The 24823-nt window shown below is 41.1% G+C and overlaps 2 protein-coding genes across 5 annotated transcripts in view; one reads left to right on the top strand and one right to left on the bottom strand.

Moving 5' to 3' along the window:
* The window catches only part of FAM171B (family with sequence similarity 171 member B), a 74457-nt gene extending 72760 nt beyond the window's left edge, over nucleotides 1-1697 (top strand). Inside the window, exon 9 of the mRNA XM_073306110.1 lies at nucleotides 1293-1697. The gene's annotated coding sequence lies outside the window, so the exon portion shown is untranslated. The remainder of the gene's footprint in view (nucleotides 1-1292) is intronic.
* A 7032-nt stretch (nucleotides 1698-8729) lies between these two features.
* ZSWIM2 (zinc finger SWIM-type containing 2) lies at nucleotides 8730-24364 on the bottom strand. Of its 4 annotated transcripts, XM_073306112.1 has the most exons (9): nucleotides 24149-24364; nucleotides 23866-23942; nucleotides 20841-20881; nucleotides 19815-20034; nucleotides 18545-18796; nucleotides 15618-15702; nucleotides 14319-14440; nucleotides 13063-13216; nucleotides 8730-10251 (listed from the first exon to the last, which is right to left on the bottom strand). In XM_073306112.1, exons 1-9 carry the CDS (start codon nucleotides 24281-24283, stop codon nucleotides 9436-9438), a joined length of 1902 nt encoding a protein of 633 aa, XP_073162213.1. In that variant the 5' UTR covers nucleotides 24284-24364; the 3' UTR covers nucleotides 8730-9435. The 4 variants fall into 4 exon arrangements, with proteins under 4 accessions (XP_073162213.1, XP_073162214.1, XP_073162215.1 ...); XM_073306113.1 differs by lacking the exon at nucleotides 24149-24364 and having other exon boundaries at nucleotides 23751-24056; XM_073306114.1 differs by lacking the exon at nucleotides 24149-24364 and having other exon boundaries at nucleotides 19815-20515; nucleotides 23751-24056.
* Nucleotides 24365-24823: the final 459 nt, after the last annotated feature.

Below are 24823 nucleotides of genomic sequence, written 5' to 3' on the forward strand. Positions count from 1 at the left end.
CTTCTGAAATCAGATGACTTTCAATGAGTAGTACTGTATTTGGAACCCTTTACACGGATAGAGTAAACAACCGAGGCATGGAAGAGCTGAAGAAAGTAAACTAGCCTGCTAAAGTGCCTTTCTTTTTCCTCAGAGAGTTATTTTATCGGTCGGATGCTCCACTATATGAAAAGCACATGTAAATTTTTTTCTGTTAGCCAAAAAAGATCATGACTAAAACTATGTAGTTTCTGTAGTTTTTGAAAGCCTAATCTAGTGTTTCATGTTGGAACATTGCCTCCTGCATGTAGATAACAACACTTGTTTGCTGTAAGCCATGTTTTTACATTTTCTATTCGGGAAGTGTTAAGAAAATGTTTGTTGGAAAGAAGTCAGAAATTATCAATGAAATCACATCTCTCCAGGGATTTCAACAGTCAAGGGTTTTTTTTAAACACGCAGGGCCTGATTCTGATCACACCTCCTTAAATCAGGGAGTAAATGTGTTGAAATCCATTGATGTCAAAGTATAAAACTGATTTAAATGATCTCGATATCAGATCTAATACATTTATTATCTCAAATGGAATGTACACATAGCAAAAAATTATACATCCTACTTTAAGTGCTGAGCTACCTGGCTAGCAGGAGGTAGAAGCAGTATGGAGACAGGTATTTTATGACTTACAATGAGGGAGCTAATTTTAATCACACTTTTGAGCCTGACCCTGCATTGCTTACGTACTCCAAGTTCCCCCACTGACTTCCTTGACATTGAATTTAGTGGGCCTTTGGGCATGCAAGAGATACAGGAGTAGGCCCATCATGTTTAAAAAGTGAGGATGCTATTCTCGAAATTGTTCGTATTAAAATGTAAATGTGTGTTACTCTTTTGGCCATAGGCACTCTGCATTCTGCTAAGGATTTGGGATATTATAGCCGTTTTTTAATGATAAACACTTTTATCCAAGCTTTTTTGTTTACTTTTAAAAGTATTATTAAATATTTCCTGCTAAAAATCTGAAGCCATTCACCCCTTTGTAGTAAACCTTTTAAAAAACAAAAAACCAAACAAAAAAAATTTATGTAGTAATTCATGTTCTCAACATTTTAAAGTTTAAAAATTAGTTTTTACCAACTGAAATTTCCGTAATTTTAGTCACAAATTAAGATTTAATAAATCTCTATACATGTTTTCCAAGTATTTGGATATATTATTCCTCAATTGAACTGATAGATTCAGTTAAAGCATAATATGATGTTAGACTTTAATGCATTTTATGATCTCAAGTCTTTTGTAACTATTTTTACAGCATCTTTGCAGCTGTGTTGGGGAAAGGGCCCTTTTTAATGCTCAGTAGAGCATGAAGCTCACAAAGAGTCCAATTCTGTGAGATGATGAATCCCGTGGAGCTGATGGCACAGGAAGTGCTTAGCATCTTGCAGGACTGCGCCTTAAATGTTGAACAAGCACTTCATTGCCTTGGCAATCATTTTCAAACACACAGTCTTGTAAACATTTATTTTCTATTTCAAACATAATTGACATTTTGCATCCCTCTTTTTAGGTGTTTCTATCTTTTTTGTATCCTTTTGTCAGGTGTCTTCATGTCTCAGAGTATTTACTACAGTACTACTCTCTTTATTGCTGAAAATGTAATTAAGATTTGTAAAACATTATAGCTCATGCAATATAATAAAATAGTTTTTAAAAGTTATTGCTGCCTTATTTTTAATTTGTATTTTTAATTTCTTTAAGCAGCACACATTATTCAGGAACACACTAGTTTCATGTGAACTTTGTTTGCTAGATTTATGACAAGAAATTAAATTTTCCCACCAAATCACTCCTATATTAAGAGCTTGTCACTGGTCACCAAAACTGTACTTACTATTAATTTGTTTACTTAGGCTCCAAATCCAGTAATAAGCTCTGTGTAGGCAGTCATCTGTGTCCTCAAGGAGTTCACTAAAGAATTGAGACCTTATGTCCTGATAAAACCCCCTATTGACTTAATTTAGAGCAGGACTGAGTCATTACAATGGGCATGATTCTGAAAGGTGCTGAGTACCCACAATTTCTACTGACGTCACTGGGAATTGCAGGAACATTCTCAGATCCAAGCCCAAATGTTTTGGTTCATTGCAGTCCTGCTTGCATAATGTGCTCCGCTTCAGAGAATCTCAGGATTTTACCTTCAGAACAGAGCAAGTCCTTTGAAGTCTATGTTGTGTTATTACACTTAATTGCCTTCTGTTTTGGTCCCCAGTTACATCTTTGGGGTCAGTACAATTTTTTTAAATGTCCATAGTAACTAGATTGCTGACTGTAACAGTAAGGCCTAATTTCTGTTAATGTCAGTGGAATGTTGAAGCCATGAAAGGATTAAATAAGATCTGAAGTGCTCTCCATAGAATGTTATCTAAATAGTCTGGCTCTATTGACAAACCTGGCAGTATAAGAACAACATTGTAACTGTTTTGTGACATCACAAAGACAATACCTAAAGAGAGGTACTTGATTTATCAATAAATCTAAGATGTGACATCTTCCTTTGTCCTGCTCATCTCTCACATGTTTTTTGTCTGTGATCAGACCCTTCACTGGGCTAGGAACTGTACAGATGTACAAGACAATACCGAGAGTTTATAATATAAATTGTCAAGACACTGGATGTGAAAGGGGAAATACATTTTACAGATGAGGAACTGAGACACGGAGAGATGAAATGAGTTGGCCAAGGCCCATAAGAAATCTGTAGCAGAGCTGGGAATTGAACTGAGATTTTGAGAGTCCAGGGCCTCAACCAGTTTCTCATTTCAAAAGAGTATAGTCCACTTCCCTGAGAAACTGAGATTGGAAAATGAGTAGGAGCTATAATCCCACAATTTAACAATTAAATTACAATTATATTTTATCTCTTCAGCAGACACACAGAGTGCTCTTGATGCACAAATGTAACCTTGTTTATTATAATGGGAATTAGAGGAGATTATACCCTGTTCATTCTCACGCTCTCTCTGGTACATACTTTGTTGTTGTAACTTTAAACAAATGTTTACTAGCTGGCTCCCAAAGCGGTCTGTGTCTAGTTTCTCTAATTCTCTACACACAAAGATGATAGGTTAAAATAAAGTTAATCCTCTATCATCCCTCAGGAACCTGAGTTCCAGCCAGAAGGAGGTTGTTTGCTGCTGTTTGGGGTTTTTGAAGGAGAGTTCAGGGTGATTGTTTTCTCTAGGTAATGTGATATACAAAAAGAGTTTCACTACTGTATATCTATAAATATTGCAAAGATTACTGTTTTCATATATCAGAAGTCCTCTCGCTGAAACAAACATGCCTTTCTTACCAGTAGCTTGATAGGTTACTCTATTTTAAGTTGAATAAGAAATCTGAATTGCTTTCTCTCTCAGTTCTTTCTTTTGTTCTTTCTTAGGCTATGTCTACACTACATCTTATGCCGGCATAATTTATGTTGCTCAGGGGTGTGAATAAACCACCCCCCTGAGAGACATAAGGTACACCAACAAAAGTGCTTGTGTGGACAACACTTCTGGGAGAGTTTCTCCCGCTGACATATTTTCCGCTGTTCGTGGAGGTGGTTTTATTATGTGGACGGGAGAGCTCTCTCCCATTGGCAAAGAGCGTTTTCACTACATGCTCTGCATTGTTTGTTTGCTTTACCCCTTAGAAAATCATCTAATGCCCTCAAGTGACGTAATCTGTGGAGCAAATACACTTCTATTTCAACAGCTTGAGCAGCCCCTATGACCTCAATGACCCTGCTGTTGGTTCCTGGTTCCTTGGACAAATAACTAGTGTGTCAGACCTATCCACATTGTCAAGGTTCCTTCCCCACTCTGAACTCTAGGGTACACATGTGGGGACCTGCAGGAAAAACCCCCTAAGCTTAATCTTACCAGCTTCGGTTAAAACGTCTTTCCCCCCCCCAAATCCTCCCAAACCATACACCCGCTATCCTGGGGAAGGCTTGATAAAAATCCTCACCAATTTGCATAGGGGAGCACAGACCCAAATCCTTAGATCTTAAGAACAATGAAAAAGCAATCAGGTTCTTAAAAGAAGAATTTTAAGTAAAGAAAAAGTAAAAGAATCACCTCTGTAAAATCAGGATGGTAAATACCTTACAGGGTAATCAGGTTCAAAACATAGAGAATCCCTCTAGGCAAAACCTTAAGTTACAAAAAGACACAAAAAACAGGAATATACATTCCATCCAGCACAACTTATTTTGTCAGCCATTTAAACAAAACAGAATCTAATGCATATCTAACTAGATTGCTTATTAACCTTTTACAGGAGTTCTGACCTGCATTCCTGCTCTGGTCCCGGCAAAAGCAACACACAGACAGACAGACCCTTTGTTCCCTCCCGCCCCTCCAGCTTTGAAAGTATCTTGTCTCCTCATTGGTCATTTTGGTCAGGTGCCAGCGCGGTTATCCTAGCTTCTTAACCCTTTACAGGTGAAAGGGCTTTTCCTCTGGCCAGGAGAGATTTAAAGGTGTTTACCCTTCCCTTTATATTTATGACGCACACACACCTATGGCAATTACACCACAAGGAAAACAAATTTCTTGTTTTTTGTGGTCTGACCAGTAACAGACACTCACCCAAATGTCTCATTAGATACGAGGCCTGGTATGAGTAACTTGAATTAGGACGATAGGGTCAACAATCCATGTTTTGCAGCTTTGGAAGTCATCAACTGAGGAGTTTACCTATGTACAGCAAAGTAAAAAAAACTTCTGTATTCTGATGGGATACCACCTATCCAATGTCCAGAGGAAAGGAAAACACTCAGTTTATCTGTACCAGTGTGTTCTCTCTCACACACACACAATTAACAGGTGAGAAATTGGTTTTTAGTTATGCAGCTGCTTTGGGATTCAAATGAAGGGGTGCTGTCTTTTGCAGGATTGATTTACCTAACCAGATTTGTAGAGAATGTGCTTTAAATCAAATTAGCTATGCTAGTTTGTTGTACTCAGCAGTAACTAACTAAATGTCAGGATATTGGCTGATACCACTGGAATGGCTTCAGGTCCTAATCCTAGAGATATTTTGTCATGTGTGTCATTATATAAATTAAGTTTAAATTGCATAAAACTAGGAAAAGAATAAAGAGGACCAGAGAAGGGGAGCAAAATTAGCAATTTGGTGAGAATTGAGTTTTTTGTGGTACACTTTAGTCAAGCAACAGCTTCCCAAAGGTACTGTATTGATTACCATCATTTTATATAAATTCAGATTACTGCTGTGAAATTCTGATCTTAAATGCTGTTTAGGACTTGATGACGTTTGTGTAACTTTGGATAGAGGTATTTGAATTTGTTTCTAAATGCCATATGGCTGCAAAGATCGGTTTTAGGAAGGGAAAATATCTCTTTATACAGTGTGATATCATGTGACTGACTGGTGCTCTTTCTTGGATAGGATACCTCATACTCATCTTTTCTGTTTTCTTCAAAGGTGCAAAGATTTCGTACCCACAATTATATCAAATGTAGTGGTCCCACTCCCTGGCTCCTGAGCAGCCAAAGGCAGAACTGAAATTATTACTTAAGTATGTTGATTTTCTTGAGGTCATGTAATATTACCCAGAAGCTCAGGGTATCCTTCCTAATCTATTTCATTCATATGTGGTTTCTTTTCCACTCTGCCCCATATTCACTGCAATTGTTAAACCTACTGAAAAGTATTTTCTTATATTGGCTCTTGATTGCAGGGACTATCTTGCTACACAGGTAGTTCTCAAACTTTTGTACTCATGACCCCTTTCACATAGCTAGCCTCTGAATGTAGCCCCCCCTTATAAATTAAAAACACTTGTTAATATAGTTAACACCATTATAAATGCTGGATGCAAAGCGGGGTTTAGGGTGGAGCTGACAGCTCGCGACCCCCCATGTAATAACCTTGTGACCCCCTGAGGGGTCCTGAACCCCTGTGCTACTCGTTTGTACACCATGCAGCATAATGAGGCCCCAATACTGATTACAGATAAGAGACCTCCTGTCCAGTTCATCTTGAACAGAGTCGGCAAAAGCCACAACAAAGCTATGCACAGGTAATTCTATCTTCACAACTCCAGCAAGACATTGTTACACAACAGCACCATGCTGACTTCTTGTCCTGCTTTTGTACCAACTGGTGCCCAGCACTGGACGCTCATCTCTCAAACCCTCTCTCAGGAAATCGTTAACAGGTTAAGCTAGTCGGGTGAACCTATGGAGCTTTCTCCACCTAAACAACAATTTTGGAGTCTCTGGTGCTCCCAGTGCATCTGGACCAAATATGTCCTTTAAGCTGCAGATGAGCAGGTAACATTTTGGAGAAGAGGGACCTTAGACAAACTTGAAAAGATTTTAGTCTATTTTGTGAAAAAAATATTTGATTAATTCTTAGTGGATGGAACCAGATGTCAGTCTCTTTTCTTCCCTCTTCCTTTTCTTTCCCTCCCTTCATTTCTTTACTTTTTTGTTTCTTTTTTCTGTTGTCCCCTCCACTTTATAAATGCACTTTTAAAAAGTGTCCTGAATTGTCACTCAGGAGTCACTCAAATCTTCAGCTGTATTCAGTGAGTGTGTTTGCTTCTTCTCTTCAGTGGTACCCATTTTTCTGATGTTCTCTTATCAAGAGGGGAAACCATATACATTCAGGAATGCTCCCTCTAACACAAGACTTCAGACTGTTAGTGAATTAAGTAGAGCTCACTCATTAGTTGCTTAAATATTCTTAAATTCTGACCTATTAAATATTGGGAAGTTCCCTGGTTGTACGTAATGACTTTATGTGCTGCTCACCTGACTGATAGTTTCATATCCAGTATGTTTTCAATAATTCAACAAAATGCATCCCATTACCACTGTAATCTCATTAGACATATGCTATAAATTAGAAGAACTACTTTTCTTTTTACTGGAAATCATAGACTTTTAATAGATTATTTCCACTTCTATGAGTAAAGAGGGCCACATTTTCTTAAAGTTACATCTGATGGGTCCCCACCTGATTTGTATCTGCAAATAAATACTTGCAAAATTAAAGGCTGTGTTGAGTTCTAGTGGTAGATTATTGTACTTTTAAAAAAAAATACAACAAAAATATTAAAACAGAGACACTACATCATAGCATACTTGATGGATCTCATTAAATATAATCTGAAGCAACTGGATGGAAGATAGCAATAAAATATTGCAACTAGAGAGTTTGCAAGCACTACCAAAATCTACAGCATCTGATTTAAAGACCAAAGCAATGAAAGATGGCTGGGAAAAGACATGTCAAATTATTTGAGTAAGTTTCATAAAATCACCTCCCATTTCTCAGTTTATCAGTACCAAATCATAAAAAAAAATGTGTGGTTTGCTATCACAAATATCTACATTTTAATACTTGAAGTTTTTCTGTTTAGTGTATTAGTAATTGATTAACTTATTGGTACATGTGATGGGGTGTACCTATCCTGCACCAGCCCCCAAAGGGTTAACTGTGCTTTGCAGGCTGAGGAAGCCCCATCCCTCAGACCCTGCTGCACATGCTCAGCTTGGAGGCAGAGTATAAAAGGAAGCGGCCCACCTCAGTCTGGGCAGGCTGCTGAAGTGGGATGACACAGAATGCAGGATCTCTTCAGGGAGTTGCTACAGGCCTCGATTACAGACTCAAGACACACACAGCTCCAGATGGACTCCAGGCTGCCTGACAAACCCAGAGAAGAGGACACACGAGCAGGAGCTACACAGCTTGAGGACCCCAGAGACCCAAGGGAACCATGGAGTATCGCTGAGGGAGAAAGGGTAGGAAGCGGCCCGGGGACTTAGACTTTGCTCCCGTGAGTGAACCAGGGAACCAGCCAGCATGTTTTGGGAGGATCCCCGCTGACTTGGTGGTGAGCACTCCCATCACTGCCAGAGCCATGGGCTGGGACGTAGAGGAGCAGGGAGGGCCCAAGTCCCCCTACCCTGGGCGCCACATACCCCTAGGTGGCACCCCACTTCCCCAACAAGCCAGTAAGCCACAGGGTACCCCAGAAGTGGACACATTTATTGACTCTGGCCCTTAAGCTACTCTGTCCTGAGTAGAAGGACTGCGTTATTGACTCTGGTTATTAGGCTATGCTGTCCTGAGCAGGAGGCCCGTGCTATTGACTTGGGCTATTTGGCCATGCTGCCCTAAGTAGAAGGGCTACGCTCTTGACTCGGGCTATTAGACCACGCTGCCCTGAGTGGGAGGGCTGCTTTATTGACTCCGGCCACTAGGCCCTACTACCCCAGTTTACAGTCAGGGTCACTAATGTGGGACCTAACTGACTGCTATACAGCCTTTCCCTTTCTTCTGTCCATATGTGACCCAGTACCCTGACGGGATGTACCTACCCTGTGACAGTACAATACACAGGGATGCAGATATACACTAAGGTTAATGGGCATTGTGTGGCTAAATTCCTATGTATTATCTTAAAAATTTACTCCTCAGATGACAGACTCTTTTCCTTTGGTCTGTACTCTGAAAATGAATGCAATTTTTGTTAAATTACCCAAGAGCTCCTTGTCCGATGTCAGATAGCAGCCCACCAACTTTTAGAAAATGAGTTGTCATTTAACCATAATATGTCTTGTATATTGTTTTTACGTCAATGGAAATGTATAGGAAAAGAGTTAGAATGTCAGCAGAGAAAGAATGGCTTTAATATAATTCAATATTATAAATAGGTTCTTTGTGTTAAATCTTTTTTTATTGAAAATGACAGGTTCAGTCTTAGTATTTCAGCAATATGTAAATACTAGTTGGACATAATTTGATATAACTAGATAAACTACTTGCTCCAATTAATTTCAGATAAATTAAAGACCCTGATATTTGGCCCCCTGCAGCCTCTCAAATATATTAAGTTCCCCTTTTTTTGGAAGAAGTTAATTGGAGGTTAAAAAATGGTGCATCAAACTTTGATTGTTCTTTAATGGTGTGATTCTACTCTGAAAAGCAACTAAAAATAGCATTGTGGATTCCTATATTTAGTGTGAGATGTGTATGTCAAATCTGCTTACTTTACAGTACTCTGAAGCCCACTTTGTAGTCTCAGTTAAAATTTGAATATTTTATTTCAATATTGTAACGTGTAAGTCTTTCCTGTTGTCTCAGAAATTCTATTATATCTTTGACTAGCCAACTAAGAGCTGTAAGTTTTTTTTAAAATTGTGTTTTTGCAATAAATATTTCAGCTTTCAGCTTAACTTTATTCACCTCCGCTTAGTTATTGGAGCTGATTCTCGGACTCCATTAAGCCAGTCCAGTGGTGTAAAGGACCTTTAAACTTGGTAGAAACAGCCTCTAGGGAATACACTAATGGAAAATAAAAACTCAGACAAAAAGCATGAGTTTAAAACTATAAAAATATAGCTGTTTTCTAAATATTTCATACATTCTTTATATTATGACTTGTTGTTCAGTGGAATTCCTTCCATTAATAAAGCTACTTCTGTAGTTTTAAGGCTCAGAGGCTTATGCTTAGGTGGTCTTGCTAGAAGCCTTTTTTGCTGTCTGGCTTTTCCCACACACTTACTGTCCCTTTTTGGGAACGTGAAGCCAATTGTACTCCCCAAATTATCCTCAAAGTTCAATTTCCCAGGAAATCTTACACATGCTGAAATTTCATGGTTATTCCTGTCTTCAAAAGCAACTACTTTGTTTGGGTTAGCATGGTCAGCGTGGTACACTTTTGCTCCTTTCTCTTTATTGGTACAAGTTCCATTTAAGCCTCTCGTACCATTAGAAATTGCATCTTTACTAGATGTAACAGAATAGGATTTTTGAGAGAGTATTTTCTGGAAAGGCTTATGAGCTAAATCCTTACCATGCCTGGAAAATTGTAGACTTAAATTTCTATCAGTGTTGTGCTGACTAGAATCAGAATCTCCTAAATGAAAGTAGCTTAAACCATTTAAAGTTAAACCCTGTTGAGAATGTGGTGGATCTTTATTGTTATGAAGTCTCTGGAGGCTATCTTGAGATTTTTCAAGTGTATGGCCTAACACTGTTTGCTTGAAGAACAATCCAATTCCAGGTATGAAAAGCTCTGGTTCCATCTGCTTTACAAGTTTGGTAGTATTTGTTTGAGATCCTGGCTGACTGACATTACGAATGGCTGATATATCCTTCCAGGTTAATGGATTATACACAATATATCCATCAATAGGACATGCATTTTTTTGGTGCAATAACCAGTTGTCAATACATTCTCTGTGGAACTTAAAAAAGAGAGTCAGTTAAGATACATGGAGCTGTGTCCTGATAATTATCAACAATATAATAATAATAATTAATCCAACTTGGAAGAATACTACGGAAGTAATTATTCTTGCATGCAGAAAGGATATTCTAAGGAGTCGGATTCTTCTCTCTTACCATTATAAACCAGAAGTACCTTCACTGGAGCTACATTAGTGTATAATTGGCATATTCCTTTCATGTAAAAAGTCCCAACTCTAATTTACTATGGAAAATGCCTTACATCAACTTGGATTGGCTGCTGTAAATACATTTATTGATGTGCTTCAGATTTCAAATACATTTTAATTACCTCCCTTGAAGAAAATAGTTGCACCTATGTTCACTGATCTACAGACTCAATGTTGACTTCAGTATTTTTCTTTTAGCCTAATTCTCCTGGCACTTCACTTGCACTCTTTCTAGAAATCTATAAAAGATACTAACTATAGATGTTAGATTAATATTTGTTTGTGTACTTTCAGGCAACACTGGCTTTTCTTTTTACAGGATGGTGTGAATTGCTGTAAAAATAGTTCATCATGTTTGTAAACTAGAAGATCCCCAGCAGTTATGCAAATCCGAAAAAGGATGTCTTCTATGGGCTTCCTAAGGTGTGCTGGAGAAGGGAAGGGACTTCTCCTGCAGCCTATTTATAATGCACGCGGTAGGGTATTAGAGTGGTCTAATCAGATAGGTAGTCCCAAACCATGGCATTTACAAAAATGTTTGACAATTTGTTGCAAGACATCTGAGTTCAGAGGAGTGAAGCTCCTTTCTACAAATGTATATTGAGAGAACTCTAAGGTTGCAAAGCTAAGCACTCCAAAGTCAGGAAATACTATAGGTTCCATTTCAGGAAACCCCTCAGAGCACAGGTCAGAGATGTTCCTCCCTCCAAAGGAGAAAAGGAATTTGCTCACGGGGTATGTCTTCACTGCAGGAAAAAAAAAAAATCCTAACTTGGGTTGAAATAGCAGTGAAGACCTGTCAATTCTGCTTTTTAACTTGGGTTGCTGTGTTGTAGCTGTGTCGGTCCCAAGATATTAGAAAGACAAGGTCGGTGAGGTAATATCTCTTATTTGATCAACTGCTATTGGTGAGAGAAACAAGCTTTTGAGCTTACACAGGACTCTTCTTCAGGTCTTGGAAATGTACTCAGGTTAGGTCTACACTACAAACTTGTATCAGTGCAACTGCCCTGCTGTAGCACTTCTGGTGAAGATGCTTTAAGCTGATGGGACAGTGCTCTCCCGTCAGCTTAATAACTCCACCTCCATGAGAAGCGGTAGCTATGTCGGCGAGAGAAGCTCTCCCACTAACACAGCACTGTCTACACAGGGGATGGGGGAGTTAATGTTGGTATAACTACGTCGCTCAGGGGGGTGGATTTTTCACAGCCCTGAGCGACACAGTTATTCCAAAGTAAGTGCGTAATGTAGTCCTGGCCTCAGTGTCACAGCTAAATACAAGACGGAACATATTGTTTAACATAAGTAGTTAACACGTATTTCAAGGGACCATTCAAGGTGAAGTGGGCGATTAGCACCCCTCCAGTCATAGCATGGAAAGGAAGGAGAGAACTACTGGGAGGAAGTTGTTAGTAGGTTATATATTCTTGTAATAAGTCATAAATCCAGTATTTCTATTCAGTCCATGATTTTTAGTGTCTAGCAAAGATTTGAATTGAAGCTCCCAGGCTCGTCTTTTGAAAGTGTTGTACAGGTTTCCTTTGAGGAAGAGGACAAAGAGGTCAGATTTAGAGTGATCGCTTTGTGAAAAGTGTTCACCCGTAGGGGACGTGGTAGTTTTGTCTTTTATCATTTTCCTGTGCAAGTTCATTTGAAAGTGTAGTGATTGTCTGGTTTCACCCACATAGTAGCTATAGAGGCATTTAGTGCACTGGATGAGATACACTACATGTTGTGATAGACATGTGTAGAACCCATGGATCGTGAAAGGTGTGTTGTGGGGGGTGTTAATCATTGTAGCAGTGGAGATATGTCTGCAGGTTTTGCATCTGTTCTGGAAGGGTGTGGTGCCCCTTTGAGTTGGTGTGTCCTGATCTGTGGGGAGATTGCTTCTGACTATAAGGCTGGGCGTAACTGTTGTAATTTATGGTTTATTACAACAATCTATAGCCCACTGACTCTTCCCCCCGCAGCTGTTCCTCACCCCTTCCTTTCCTCCCTATGACTGGAAAGGTGTTACGGCCCACTTCACCCTGAATGTTTCCTTGAAATATATTAATTACTTATATTAAACAATCTGTTCCATCCTGTGTATAGTTGTGACACTGAGGCTACGGCTACACTACAGAGCTGACAGCAGCGCACCTGCACCGATGCAGCTGGGCTGCTGTAACGCTGCTAGTGCAGATGCTCTAAGCTGATGGGAGAGAACTTATTCATACCCCTGAGTGACGTTTTTATGCCGACATAAGCTGTAGTGGAGACATAGCTTGAGTAAGCTTTCCCAGAGATGAAGAAAAGCTCTGTGTAGGCACGAAAGCTTCTCTCTCACCAACAGAAGTTGAAGAATAAAAGATTACCTCACCCACCTTGTCTCGAATATCCTGGGACTGACACGACTAAACAACCCTGCATACAGAATACTTCACATATTCCCTCCAATGCTTACATTTTCATCAACTTTGCAGAAGAGAATAATAAGTGTCTAGACTATGTTAAAGAGCTGAACCACAAGCATGAACACACAGGCTAACAGTGAGATTTTGGCATGAACATTGGGTTTTGGGTTCAGTAAAATTTAGAGCCTTTAGTTTTCTCTACCTTGTGATTACATGGCAAGAGTCTTGCACACTGACCAAGGCAAAAGATCTTCAAGCAGAGCCTACATTGGAGACCTGGAGCAAGAAAGTTGCTATGTTTTCTAATCCACATCACAGGTAAAGATTTTACAATGTGCTTTGGGATGCAACTGGATCTAAACAGAAAATACAGAACATGTTTTTAGTACATAGTAGGAAAATAGCAATAGAAACTGAAACTTTCAAAATGGCAGGCTAGTTTTGGTGATGGGACTATCACTTTACAGGCTGATGGTTCAATAGATTAATGTGTTTGGCCACTATTACTGAGGCCCTGATCTTGCTAGAAAACCATCATCAGTGGACCCTTACTCTCCGCAGAAAAGAGGCCATTATGATAATCTAGTCTGACCTTCTGTGTTAGACAGGTGAGAGAATTTCACTCAAGTAATTCTTGCATCAAGCCTATAACTTTTGGTTGAAATATTATAATCTCCTTTTTATTTCTGGGAGAACCAAGGCACAAAAGGGGTCAAGTGAGTTGCTCAAGGTCACATAGGGAGCTTGTGCTGAGCCCGGAAATTAATCCTTATGTTCTGAGGCCCAGGCTAGTGTCTTAACCACAAGGCAATACTTCCTCACTAAGACTTTCTGTGAGGTGTACACAGATTTTGTTTACATGTATGGATCCTGTTGCAGATAGTGCACTACAGCAGTATTCTGTTCTAGTACAAAGAGGTACAATGCTAGCTCTTAGTTATCAATGAACTGCAAAGAGTTTGATTTCAATAAGCACATCAATTCAACTCATATTTATCCAAATCTTTTTCATCTGCAATCCCGGCTGGTAAGCCTATTTTCATAAGGTTTTCTCATGATATTGCTGGTACTTTCTCTTTCCATTCAGAAATTCCACAAACACATTAAATTTTTTAAATGCATAGCTTTTGCTTTTTGCTGGCAGATTTTGTTACAGCTATTCAAAGGTTAGTTCATAATGTGACGGTTTCAAATGTTTTTCCAAGGCTCAAGCCATTAGTTTCTAAACACAGGTGAGAAGAATCGCACTCACCTGCAAGGTGCATTTAAAATTTTATTTTAACAAGATTAAGAAGATACAAAGTTAATACACATCTGGTTTCTCTAAAGCATTTCCTGTTACCCTTTACAGGATCATTTCTATAAACAAAAGTAAATATTAATGAATTGGAAAAAAATTGTTTTTAAAGAATGTTGAAATTGATTACATTAAATAGTATGAAAATTTTTTTATCTTACTTCTCCTGAAGATGTAACATCTTTTCTTTAGAATTACTGCCTGGATTAATGCTTTTTAAATTTCCTCCTGGAGTTGACAATTGTGAAACTTGGTCAAGTGACCTCCACCTCTGATTTCTCTTCTGTTGAATACAGAAAGAGCTAATGAAAGATCACAGAATATGGTGCAATAAGTAATTGAGAAAAAGACCTCCAATTTTCAGTAGCCAAAATATGAGTTTTTCTTTTCATGATTTACAAAACCATGAACAATTTAACAAATTTTTTCTGTAGCAACAAAAACAGATTAATCGCCATTCTGACTGAAGTCCCTGTATTTTAAAAGACACTCTTGTTGTATGAGGTTTTGCAAAAGCTCTGAAGTGCTGTGCTGTGCTGTCTTTCACAACAGTGAGGACAATCTTGGCCCTTATGTCTAACAAACAAAAAAACCCAAACAAACTTATCCTTATGGATGGTAAACTTGAAGAGTTAATATTTCTGGGTCTTTAGAAGGAAAGCTGCAGAAAAATCAAATGTATACGCTTGAACCTGTCATTGAACCTATGGCAATCCTCATTCACATGGTTTGTGCCTTGACTCTACACAGTGAGTTAATGATGTAAAAATTAGTTAACTATGGAAATGCACCAACTGATAATAGGCTAGATCACGGCCCAAGACTTTTAGATCCTGGGGTAGGGCACAGTGGAAGGCCAAGCTAGACGACAGTGATAACCCCATGCCTTAGATCTAGGTCTGTGCTCCCAGCACTCCCCTGACACTGTGGTTCCAATATAGCTATGCTGACTGGGCTCCTCCAGCTAGTGGCTGTCCTGAGCATTTTTAAAAGGGTGATCCTACCATGGAGTGGGGCTCCAAGAAGTTAATACAGTATGGTTCTGTATTTTTTTCATAGAAAATACCACTGGACATGAGGGCCAGGAGAGGGGATGACGGCATTCAGTCCCCCAGCCCCGAAATGACCCATTATCTGTCTGTTCCCAGGTTCTGCAGAGTAATTTGAAAGGTCCAGAGCAAGACAGAAGACAAATAGTACAGAGGCAGCTGTCATGTTGTCTTCCTCACCCCCACAATTGAGCCTATTTTGAAGGACCATTTCAGTTTATGGTTCTACTCCTTCCTCACTATTTAAGTATTTCATAGTGGTCTACAGTCCATCACAAGTAATCCCAGTCATTGTAACAGTGGTTTTTATTTTTAAAAAACAAGATCAGCTTTACATTCCCACATAAAATGTTTTCTATGTCTGACCATTAGAGAGCTTTGGATATGATGCAATAAAATATAGTTCTGTACCTGTCGAAAGGTGAAAACATGTGGAGGATGGCAAACGCTAGTGAAGCATTCATGGCATAGGTGATATTCACTACACTCAGTGCACCTAAAAAACAAAAATATAAGGTAGTTGGAGTGGAATGTTAAGTTTAGGAGAACTTATTAATGTATGAAAAACCTTTGTTGAAAATTCTACTATTTAGTATCAGGAAGTCCCATATTACAGTATAAAATTATCCAAACTCAAGCCCATTTCACCAGTGAAAGTTTTTAGAAAATAAAACCTGTTGCTTTCTTTCTGGCTGAATTTTATACAAAAGTGAATAGTGTATGCCAGTGTTGTGGGGGTCCACAGACTAATTCAATGGGGTCAGCAAAAAGTTGTCATTACAACAGAACAGTGGTTTTCAACCTGTGGTCTGCAGACCCCTGGGTGTCTGTGAACTATGTCTTAACTTTCCAAAGGGGTCCTGTACCTCCATTCAAAGTGTTTTAGGGGTCTGCTAAAGAAAAAACCATTGGTGGATTCTATACTTGAAGGAGAAAACCCATATACGTTCCTTCAGCTTGCTGTACAGCAACATTTCTGTATTTTTCTCCTAAGTATACTAAAGCTCATGATGAAGTGGCACATGCACACTGTTCAAGAAGGTTTCAGAGTAGCAGCCATGTTAGTCTGTATTCGCAAAAAGAAAAGAAGTACTTGTGGCACTGTAGAGACTAACGAATTTATTTGAGCATAAACTTTCGTGAGCTACAGCTCACTTCATCGGATGCTCAAATAAACTGGTTAGTCTTTAAGGTGCCACAAGTACTCCTTTTCTTTTTACTGTTCAAGAAGTAATTCAAGATGAAGGAATCCTGGAGGATGCCCTTCTCAGTAAGAAGGGCAAGGGGGGAGGGAAAAAGCAAACCTTGTGGCCACATGCTGCATGGGAGGATGGGCAAAATATTTTCCAAAGGTGATTTTGGGTTGAACAATCACTTTTTAAAATAAATAACTTGATGGCTGTCTATATTTATTGAAAAGATGATTCTAGCGGAACAGTATTTCATTTAAAACACAAATGGTTCAACATAGCTTTGGTACATTTGACCTTGATGCAATTCTCAGTACAGCTGATCTAAAGGAAAAAGCAACTAGTCAGCACAATGACCCTGATTTGGCAAACAATTACATGAATAATTTGAGAGAGGCAAGCTGTCCAGCAAATCTTTTAGTGGATCAATTTCTGTTGGTGAAACAGACAAGCTGTGGAGCTACACAGAGCAACCATCACTAGACAGACAAGGGGCCAGTGCTTTTTCAAGATGAGAAAGATGAGTCCTTCAACCAAGGAGGGGTTGAAGTCTCTGGAAACTGAAAATAGGTGAGAAATGGGCTTAGGCAAAGATCCTTCACCTAGGAAGACAAGGGTAGACAGCATCTTGTACTTCTGTGAAAGGTCCAGACTGAGGAAAAAGTCAGTCATAACTGAGAAGAATACTGGTGAGAGACAACTGTCTTGAACAAAGCCTGTACCTAGCTAGATTAAAGTTTTAGATGTGTTTTCAGATTTTTTTTTTCTTTTAAGGGCATGTCTATGCTATAAAATTAAGTCGACTTAAGTTAGGTCGACCTACAGCCACTGTAGTAATTAAATTGGCTCTTGATGTCCACACTCTGCCCTTCTGTAGGCAGTGTGTGTCCTCACCAGGAGTGCTTGCACAGACTTAAGTGGGGCATTGTGGGGCACTGAAAGCCAGAGCCCTGGCACTGAGAGCCCTGGCCGTCTGTCCTAGGTGGGGTGGTGGGGCTTGGGCTGTCAAAGGCAGCAACAGGCAATGTAAGCAATGCAGTGTCTTACATGGACAGTGTGTTGACCTAACTACATTGATCTAATCTCTACGCCTCTTGCAGACGTGGTGTTAGTACATTGCCACAGCAGGCGAGTTAAATTGGCAGGAGGAACATTGTAGTGTAGATGCTTACAAAGTTAGGTTGATATAAGCTGCCTTACGTTGACCTAACTCTGTAGTGTAGACCAGGCCTAACCCTTTCTAACTTTATTCCTTTTACTTGGTGTCATTTAACCTTTGTCCTATTATTAAAAAATAAAATCAATTTATTATAAACCAACTTAGTGATGTGTTTGCAGGGAATGGTGTATTTACCCTAGTAAACAAGCTGTGATGTGCTTTTGTTTCTTTAAAGGAACAAACAAACCTTATTATTTCTCTGAACTGTCCAGGAGAGGGCTAGACATTGCAGAGTACATGGTTTGAGGAAAATTTGGGACTGGGCATGTATTGGGGTCACCTTGGTCTTAACCAAGACTTGTGGAAGCCAGAGAGGGGCCGTCAACAGGCTGCTGAGTTCCTCAACCAGGGCTGGCTGCGTAGTGCACAGACACTTGACCTGCATGCTTGTTGCTGGCTGTGAACATCCCAAACTGGGATCTGGCAAGGCATTGTGGGTTAAAGGGTAAGAGATGACAACCCCTCCCTGGACTGCACCTTCTGGAACCCTGTGTGTCCTCACCCACCTTGTCTCTCTAATATCTTGGCACAAACACATCTACAACACCACTGCAAACACAAATAATTTTACTCTCATCACTGGCAATGCAACATCTTGTGTGAGTAAAGTTATTTGTGTGTTTCAGTGGATATAGCCATAAGTCTTCAGATGAAATGCATTACACTAAGGAATTCTGAGGTGCTGACTCAACCTCATACATCATTGAGCTAAAGATCCCATTAGGAGTCTGTTACACTGATCACTGTAATGTAAATTGACCAGAAATCAGCACCAAGGGGTTAAGTGTATAATCAGACTTGAACCAAAGTCATCTAACTCACAGAGAAACATTGTTTGGTTATAATAAAGACAAAGGGGAATAAGTAGTAAAGTATAGGTTGTTACAAGGAATTGTACGTTAAACTAGAAGTGTTTTAAAAGTACATACTTGTAGCATTTTCCCTCAACTGGAAATGCTCTGCAGTTATTACAGGGGAGTCCAAGGTGTTTGTCAAGTCTCTCTTTTTCTGCTGCAGTCACAAGCTGAGTGGAGTTTCTGAATTCTTCTAAAATGAGCTTTAATGGTGCAAATTCTTCTCTACAGAGGGGACACTTCACCACAGAGTCACTCTCCAATTCACCCTGGTGATCAGCCCAAATCTTCATGCATGTGATGTGAACGTTGTTTCCACAGCTGTACCTACAAAAAGTAAGGTTATGTCTATACAAACTTAAGTCAACCTATTTTAGGTCAACTTACAGCCACCACATTAATTACGGCAGTGGCTGATGTCCACACTACCTTCCTTCTGTCAGTGGTGCATGTCCTCAGCAGAAGTGCTTCCACCAACTGAAGAGGGGCAATGTGGAGGACTGAGAGTCAGGGGTCTCAGCTCCACGAAGCTCCCCACTGGGAGTCCTTCTTGCTTCCATGCTCTCAGCTGGTAGCAGGGACGGGACAGGGGCAGACAACAGGGGTTTCTCGGCTTTGATGGGGATATTCGTGCCTAGAATCTGGTCAGCTGCCATGCTCCTGGTGGGGAGCGGGGAGCCAGGACCCCAAGGGGCAGCAGAATTCCCAGCGAGGAACAGGGAGCCAGGAAGCAACCCAGCTTGGAGTGGAGACAGGGCAGCAGTCTGGCTGGGGAGCCAGAAGCCAGCTTTCTTGTCAATTTCATGAAATTGACAAGAATGACAGCCAATGTAAGGAACTCAGTGTCTACACAGACACTGCAGCATCTTAACTACACTGACATAAGTCCTACGCCTCTTGTTGAGGTGCTTTTATTATGTCTGCATAGCAGGGGAGTTACATCAGCAGGAGGAGCATTTCAGGGTGTACACTTCCACTGTTTTGTCGACGAAAGCTGACTTTTGTCGACAAAACTGTAGAGAATAGACAAGGTCTGAAACAGGCATCAATTACTGTACCCTGTCCATAAACATTTAGAAAATCCAGTATCATTAATACAATAATTTTTCAGCTACAATGCAAAAGTCATGCACTACTACTGCTTTGTTTCAAAGAGCATTTATAAAAAAAAAAGCCATCGGTAAAAATTAACTATTTAAAATTATGATTTTTACATGTCAAGACCAGCCCTCCAATGGGACCCCTGCAACATTAATTGTGTAGAAACTTGCTATCACTAGCTAACATAACAAACATTTTCTGAGTTTCCACCATGAAAACAAACTAGAAAAACTATATATCTAACCTGCAGTAAGTGATGGGAAACATTTTCTTTAGTAGCTCTTCCTGGCAAATAGGACAGATAGCCTCTGCATCAATTTCTTTCTGATTAATGTATCCATCATCCTCTTTCTGAAATGTTTTGGTGGAGAGAGTGTTTGCTCTTGGGGGGAGGGTCTGTTCTTGCTGTAATCCCTGAAGCATATCATTGATCTCTCCTTCCAGAAGACCCAGCTGAAAAGCATCTATAGAAAACTCAGATTAAAGCTCTTTGGCAAAAATTTTACATTTACTAATACTCAGCTATAATAACTGTCGGGCTAAATCATCTGCAGTGAACCAACTCTGTCAGTGCTTCTACTGCCAGAAATGTTGTAAATCTTCATTTCTCATTTGCAATTTGTAATGATAGTTTTGTACAACTTCACATCTAAATCTGATCTTTATGGCAAAATTGGTTCAAAGGTTTTTCTGTACAACTCAAGTCAAGTTTCCTGAAACAGTACCAAAATATGGTGGTGTATATGTATTAGCTATGATCAGAAGCAACCCAAAACTGCAGCTATTAATTTATTCCAGGAGACCCATCACCCCCAGAATCTGTGTGGCACAAACATGGCTAGAAGGGAGTTTCACTTACTGTAATGAGTAGTACTAGGTGCCGTGCAGAATCTGTCCAAGTGCAAAATGGATTATATGTTTGCCAAATCAATGAAGTACTTGGATCTGAAAATGTTTTAGGATACTCTGAGTGGGATATGTGCTTTATTAAATCACATGATCTTCTACTCTAAGGCCCTGAAAGTGTTGCAAATGACTAGATTTTTCTTTAAGTACTTTACAGTTGTACCTTTAGCAGCAGTATTACAGATAGGAAAAAGGTATCATGTTTCAGAATTCTGAAAATGCCCCAAAGCATAAAAATGTTGGTATGCTAGTTAAGGGAAAACAATCATTGATCTAAAAGCTGAGCTTATCCAACCTCCAGAGAACTTTGCCTTTAAACTCTATGTGCAAGATAAAACAAGCAAGCAAAAATAATTATACTTACATTCATGGTTTCTTGGAATTTTGAATTTTTTCAACAATATCCTAACAATGATAATAAAATAACCATCAGCTTGTGGAAGTCAACTAAAGCTAACTACTGGCTATTACTTTCAACTTTACTGTGACGTTGCACTCCATAATGTTTTACGGAAATATGCTTATGAGTGTGAATATGCTTATGAGTAACCGGAATATGCTTTAGGCAAAAGGTCTCTTGTAAGGTATCATTACAAAGCTTATAATCTGAATGTATTCATCCTATTTGTATGCATGTATCATTATTGTATCTGAAACTAGAAATATGAGGTATAACTCTGAGGTCCTATTGTAATTATGCAAAATGTGGGCCATTAATGGTGGTTTAGAATCTTGATGGCTCCCACTGACTAGGACAATTGGTTGTAAATGGCTCTGTTTACTTGCAAACCTTCCTGGGTACGTGTGGGCCAGCCCTGAAAGAATGGAAGCTGGGGTCCCACAGGAAGGACATGTGAATGTATTGTAGGGAGTGTGTAGGGAGAGTGGTCACTTTTGATAAGCTATTACCAGCAGGAGAGTGAGTTTGTGTGTGTGGTTTTTTGGAGGGGGGTGAGGGAGTGAGAGAACCTGGATTTGTGCTGGAAATGACCCACCTTGATTATCATACACATTGTGAAGAGAGTGGTCACTTTGGATGGGCTATTACCAGCAGGAGAGTGAGTTTGTGTGTGGGGGGGGGCAGAGGGTGAGAAAACCTGGATTTGTGCTGGAAATGGCCCAACTTGATGATCATTTTAGATAAGCTATTACCAGCAGGACAGTGGGGTGGGAGGGGGTATTGTTTCATGGTCTCTGTGTATATAATGTCTACTGCAGTTTCCACGGCATGCATCCGATGAAGTGAGCTGTAGCTCACGAAAGCTCATGCTCAAATAAATTGGTTAGTCTCTAAGGTGCCACAAGTCCTCCTTTTCTTTTTGCAAAGACAGACTAACACGGCTGTTACTCTGAAACCTATCTCCTGATACGGGAATCCATCTTAAATCTGTTGCTTTTCCTTTTAGAAGGAGAGGTGGGGACCCAGAGAGACAAAAGATTCCCGCCTTGTGCCAAAGCTATAAAAGCGGGTGGAACAGAACAAAGAGGGCGGCCAGTCATGAGAACACCCCTAGTTTCCACCTAAAGATGTCTGCTGCAACTAACAAAGACTGTACTTGGGAAGAGGATTGGGCCCAGACTGGGAAGGAGTCTAATCTGTGAAAGAAGCGTATTGGAACATCTCTGCGCGTGAGATTTTACATTAACTGTAAACAGTTTCTTAATGTATTACGCTTAGACTGTGTGTTTTTGCTTTATTTTGCTTGGTGACTTACTTTGTTCCATCTGAAACTACTTAAATCCTACTTTTTATTCTTAATAAAATCACTTTTGTTCATTATTGAACCCAGAGTAAGCGATTAATACCTGGGGAAGCAAACAGCTGTGCATATCTCTCTGAGTGATATAGAGGGCGGACAATTTATGAGTTTACCCTGTATAAGCTTTATACTGAGTAAAACGGATTTATTTGGGGTTTGGATCCCATTGGGAGCTGGATGTCTGGGTGCTGGAGATAAGTGACCTGCTGAGCACTTTTTGGTTAAAGTCTGTAGCTTTGTGGGGTGTGGACCAGACTTGGGTCTGTGTTGCAGCAGGCTAGCAAGTCTGGCTCAACAAGGCAGGGTTCTGGAGTCCGAAGCTGGCAGAGAAAATGGGCTCAGAGGTCATTCCAGCACGTCAAGTGACAGTCCCAAGGAAGTTTTTGTGACCGAACCCATCACATTTACATTTCAAGGACAACAGCCATCTTAAATACTTCAGAGAGAAAATATTAGGACTAAAACTGTAAGAACAAAAGTTTATAGTGCTAAGCTACAAATGAGGTCTTATCCAAACTGGGGTCCTCTGTGCCTCTGCCAGTTGTTTGAAAGCTCAAAACTACTAATTATTTTTTGCTATTTCCCCCCATTTCTTTGCCATTTTCTAATCCATGACAGTACTTTAGCTACTACCCCAGATCTATTTGGTTTCTTTAAGAGTCTCTTGTGAGGGACACTTTTGAAATCCAAATGAAAATTACATCCACCTGTTCTCTTTCATCCACTATTTTGTTTTCACAGTCAAAGAATTCTCTTAGAGTGGAAATACATAATTGACTACATCTAATTGGTTAAATTGCACACTGGCATAACATTTAGAGAAACAATTTCATGCTTTAATGGATTGCTTTTTGGAAAAGTTAATTCTAGAGCAAACATGAGGAGAAACTTGTTGTTTGAGTCTTATGTGATACACAAGCATTAATTCAAAAAGTAGAAATAGCCATTAAATAGTAACAACACCCTGAGTGGAATGAGGAAATAAGATACCAAAACATAATACTCTAGAAACTTTAGAAGGGGAGAGTTAAATAAAATGAGATGGTTAGTCAAAAATGCCTTAAAGTTGCAAGTAAAGTCCTTGCAGTAAAGGTGGCAGATATCTATCCTAGGCCTGCTTTCTCCTGGTAATAAAGATGAAGTCCTCTCAGAGATCAGGGTATCAAAGAAGAGGTGCTAGAGCAAACTGATAAATTAGAAAGCAACCACTTTTCCTTTACAGCAAGCACAGCTCGTAGGTCCCCAGCAGTTGATGTTAACCGAGGGGTTTGTAATTTACCTGAATCTGAAGACAGACCACTGGTCTGTAACTTCACTCCCACTACTCTCTTTCAGAAAGATATGAAATTTTCTACCCTCCATTCTACATTTAAAATAGGTAACTTTAATGAGAAAATTGCACATGATTGGTAACAATTCAGCCCCCTCATTCTTGGGTTCCTTCCCTGCTCTTTCATGTGTACTACGAAGTTAAGAGGTAAGGGGGTTTGTTTCAGCAAGTCCTGTTTTGACACCTGATCTGTCCCACCAGTGCTTCATCTTCCCTGGAGGAAAGGCAGGAGTAAGGGCTGGCACTGCCCCGTAGCCGGGGTGGAGCGCGGGGAGAGGCCCCAGGAACAACGCCTTTACCAACAGATGTGGCTGCACAGCTCCTTCTCCCTCAGGAACGTGGCGCAGCTGCAGGAGTGGGGCTCCCCCAGGAGCACCTGGGGAAACAGACGGACAGCGGCGTCGGTCGCGGCGCAGCCGAGCGGGGGCCTCGGGGGGGACCTCGCGGCCCCCTTGGCTGGCGCCCCGGCAGACGCTGCGGGGCGGCGGGTCACTCAGCACCCAGCGGCGGGCAGGGCTGGCGCGGCACCGCGGGCCTTATAGCGAGCCCGCCCCTGCGCTCCCCACTCCCTTCTCTCCGTACCCGGTGCGCGGGCCCGCCCTCCTCCCGCAGCACGAAGCCGGTGGGGCCCAGCTCCCGCACGATGCGCATGGTGCTGCCCAGCGCCTGGTCCTGCTGCCAGCTCAGCCCGGCGCTGGCGCACCGCCGCCGGGACATGGCGGGGTCCCGGCTGGCAGTTGGTGGAGGGTCCAAAACGGCCGCCGCTGCCGTGGATGCCGGTCCCCATAGAAACGGCGCGTCCCCGCGAGCATTCGGCGCTTCGCAGCGCGCGCCCGTGCGGGGCGGGGGCGGGGGCGGGGGCAAAGCGACGCGGTGACGATGACTGGCTGGGGCCGTTAATTGCTGGTGTGGCGCGCGCCGGCGGCGGGCTTGGAGCCGCGGGCCCTTGCAGGCCACGGAGCGTTCGTGCTGCGGGGGCGTCCGCGGATCGGCCTCCGCCCGGCGCTCGATCCCGGGGCTCCCGCCTAGAGCCGCGCAGCTCCGTGGGGCTCGGACTGCTCCGTCGTATTGTTCGGGAAATTCGTGTTATTTCGTGCTACCACCTGCCCACGTCGGGCCAGATCCTGCCCCGGGGGTGGGGATGGGTCGGGTCAGGTCCTGCCCCGGGGTAAGAGGCTGGGGGGCGTCCTGCCCCCACCCCCCGCGGGGGGGATTAAAGCAAAGTTCCAGGTACGGAGGAGAGGAGGGCCGGCCGGG

The sequence above is a fragment of the Lepidochelys kempii genome, chromosome 11, assembly GCF_965140265.1.
Source record: "Lepidochelys kempii isolate rLepKem1 chromosome 11, rLepKem1.hap2, whole genome shotgun sequence".
Lineage (NCBI taxonomy): Eukaryota > Metazoa > Chordata > Testudines > Cheloniidae > Lepidochelys > Lepidochelys kempii.

What these genes read in the sequence shown, in the direction of transcription:
- ZSWIM2 (XM_073306112.1), bottom strand. Translation starts at nt 24,283, where the DNA reads ATGTCCCGGCGGCGGTGCGCCAGCGCCGGGCTGAGCTGGCAGCAGGAC. An exon ending in AATTCCAAGAAACCATGAAT is followed by an intron (nt 20,035 to 20,840) that starts GTAAGTATAATT and finishes AGTTTTCTATAG; the next exon opens with ATGCTTTTCAGCTGGGTCTT. An exon ending in ATGTTTTCACCTTTCGACAG is followed by an intron (nt 14,441 to 15,617) that starts GTACAGAACTAT and finishes TGTATTCAACAG; the next exon opens with AAGAGAAATCAGAGGTGGAG.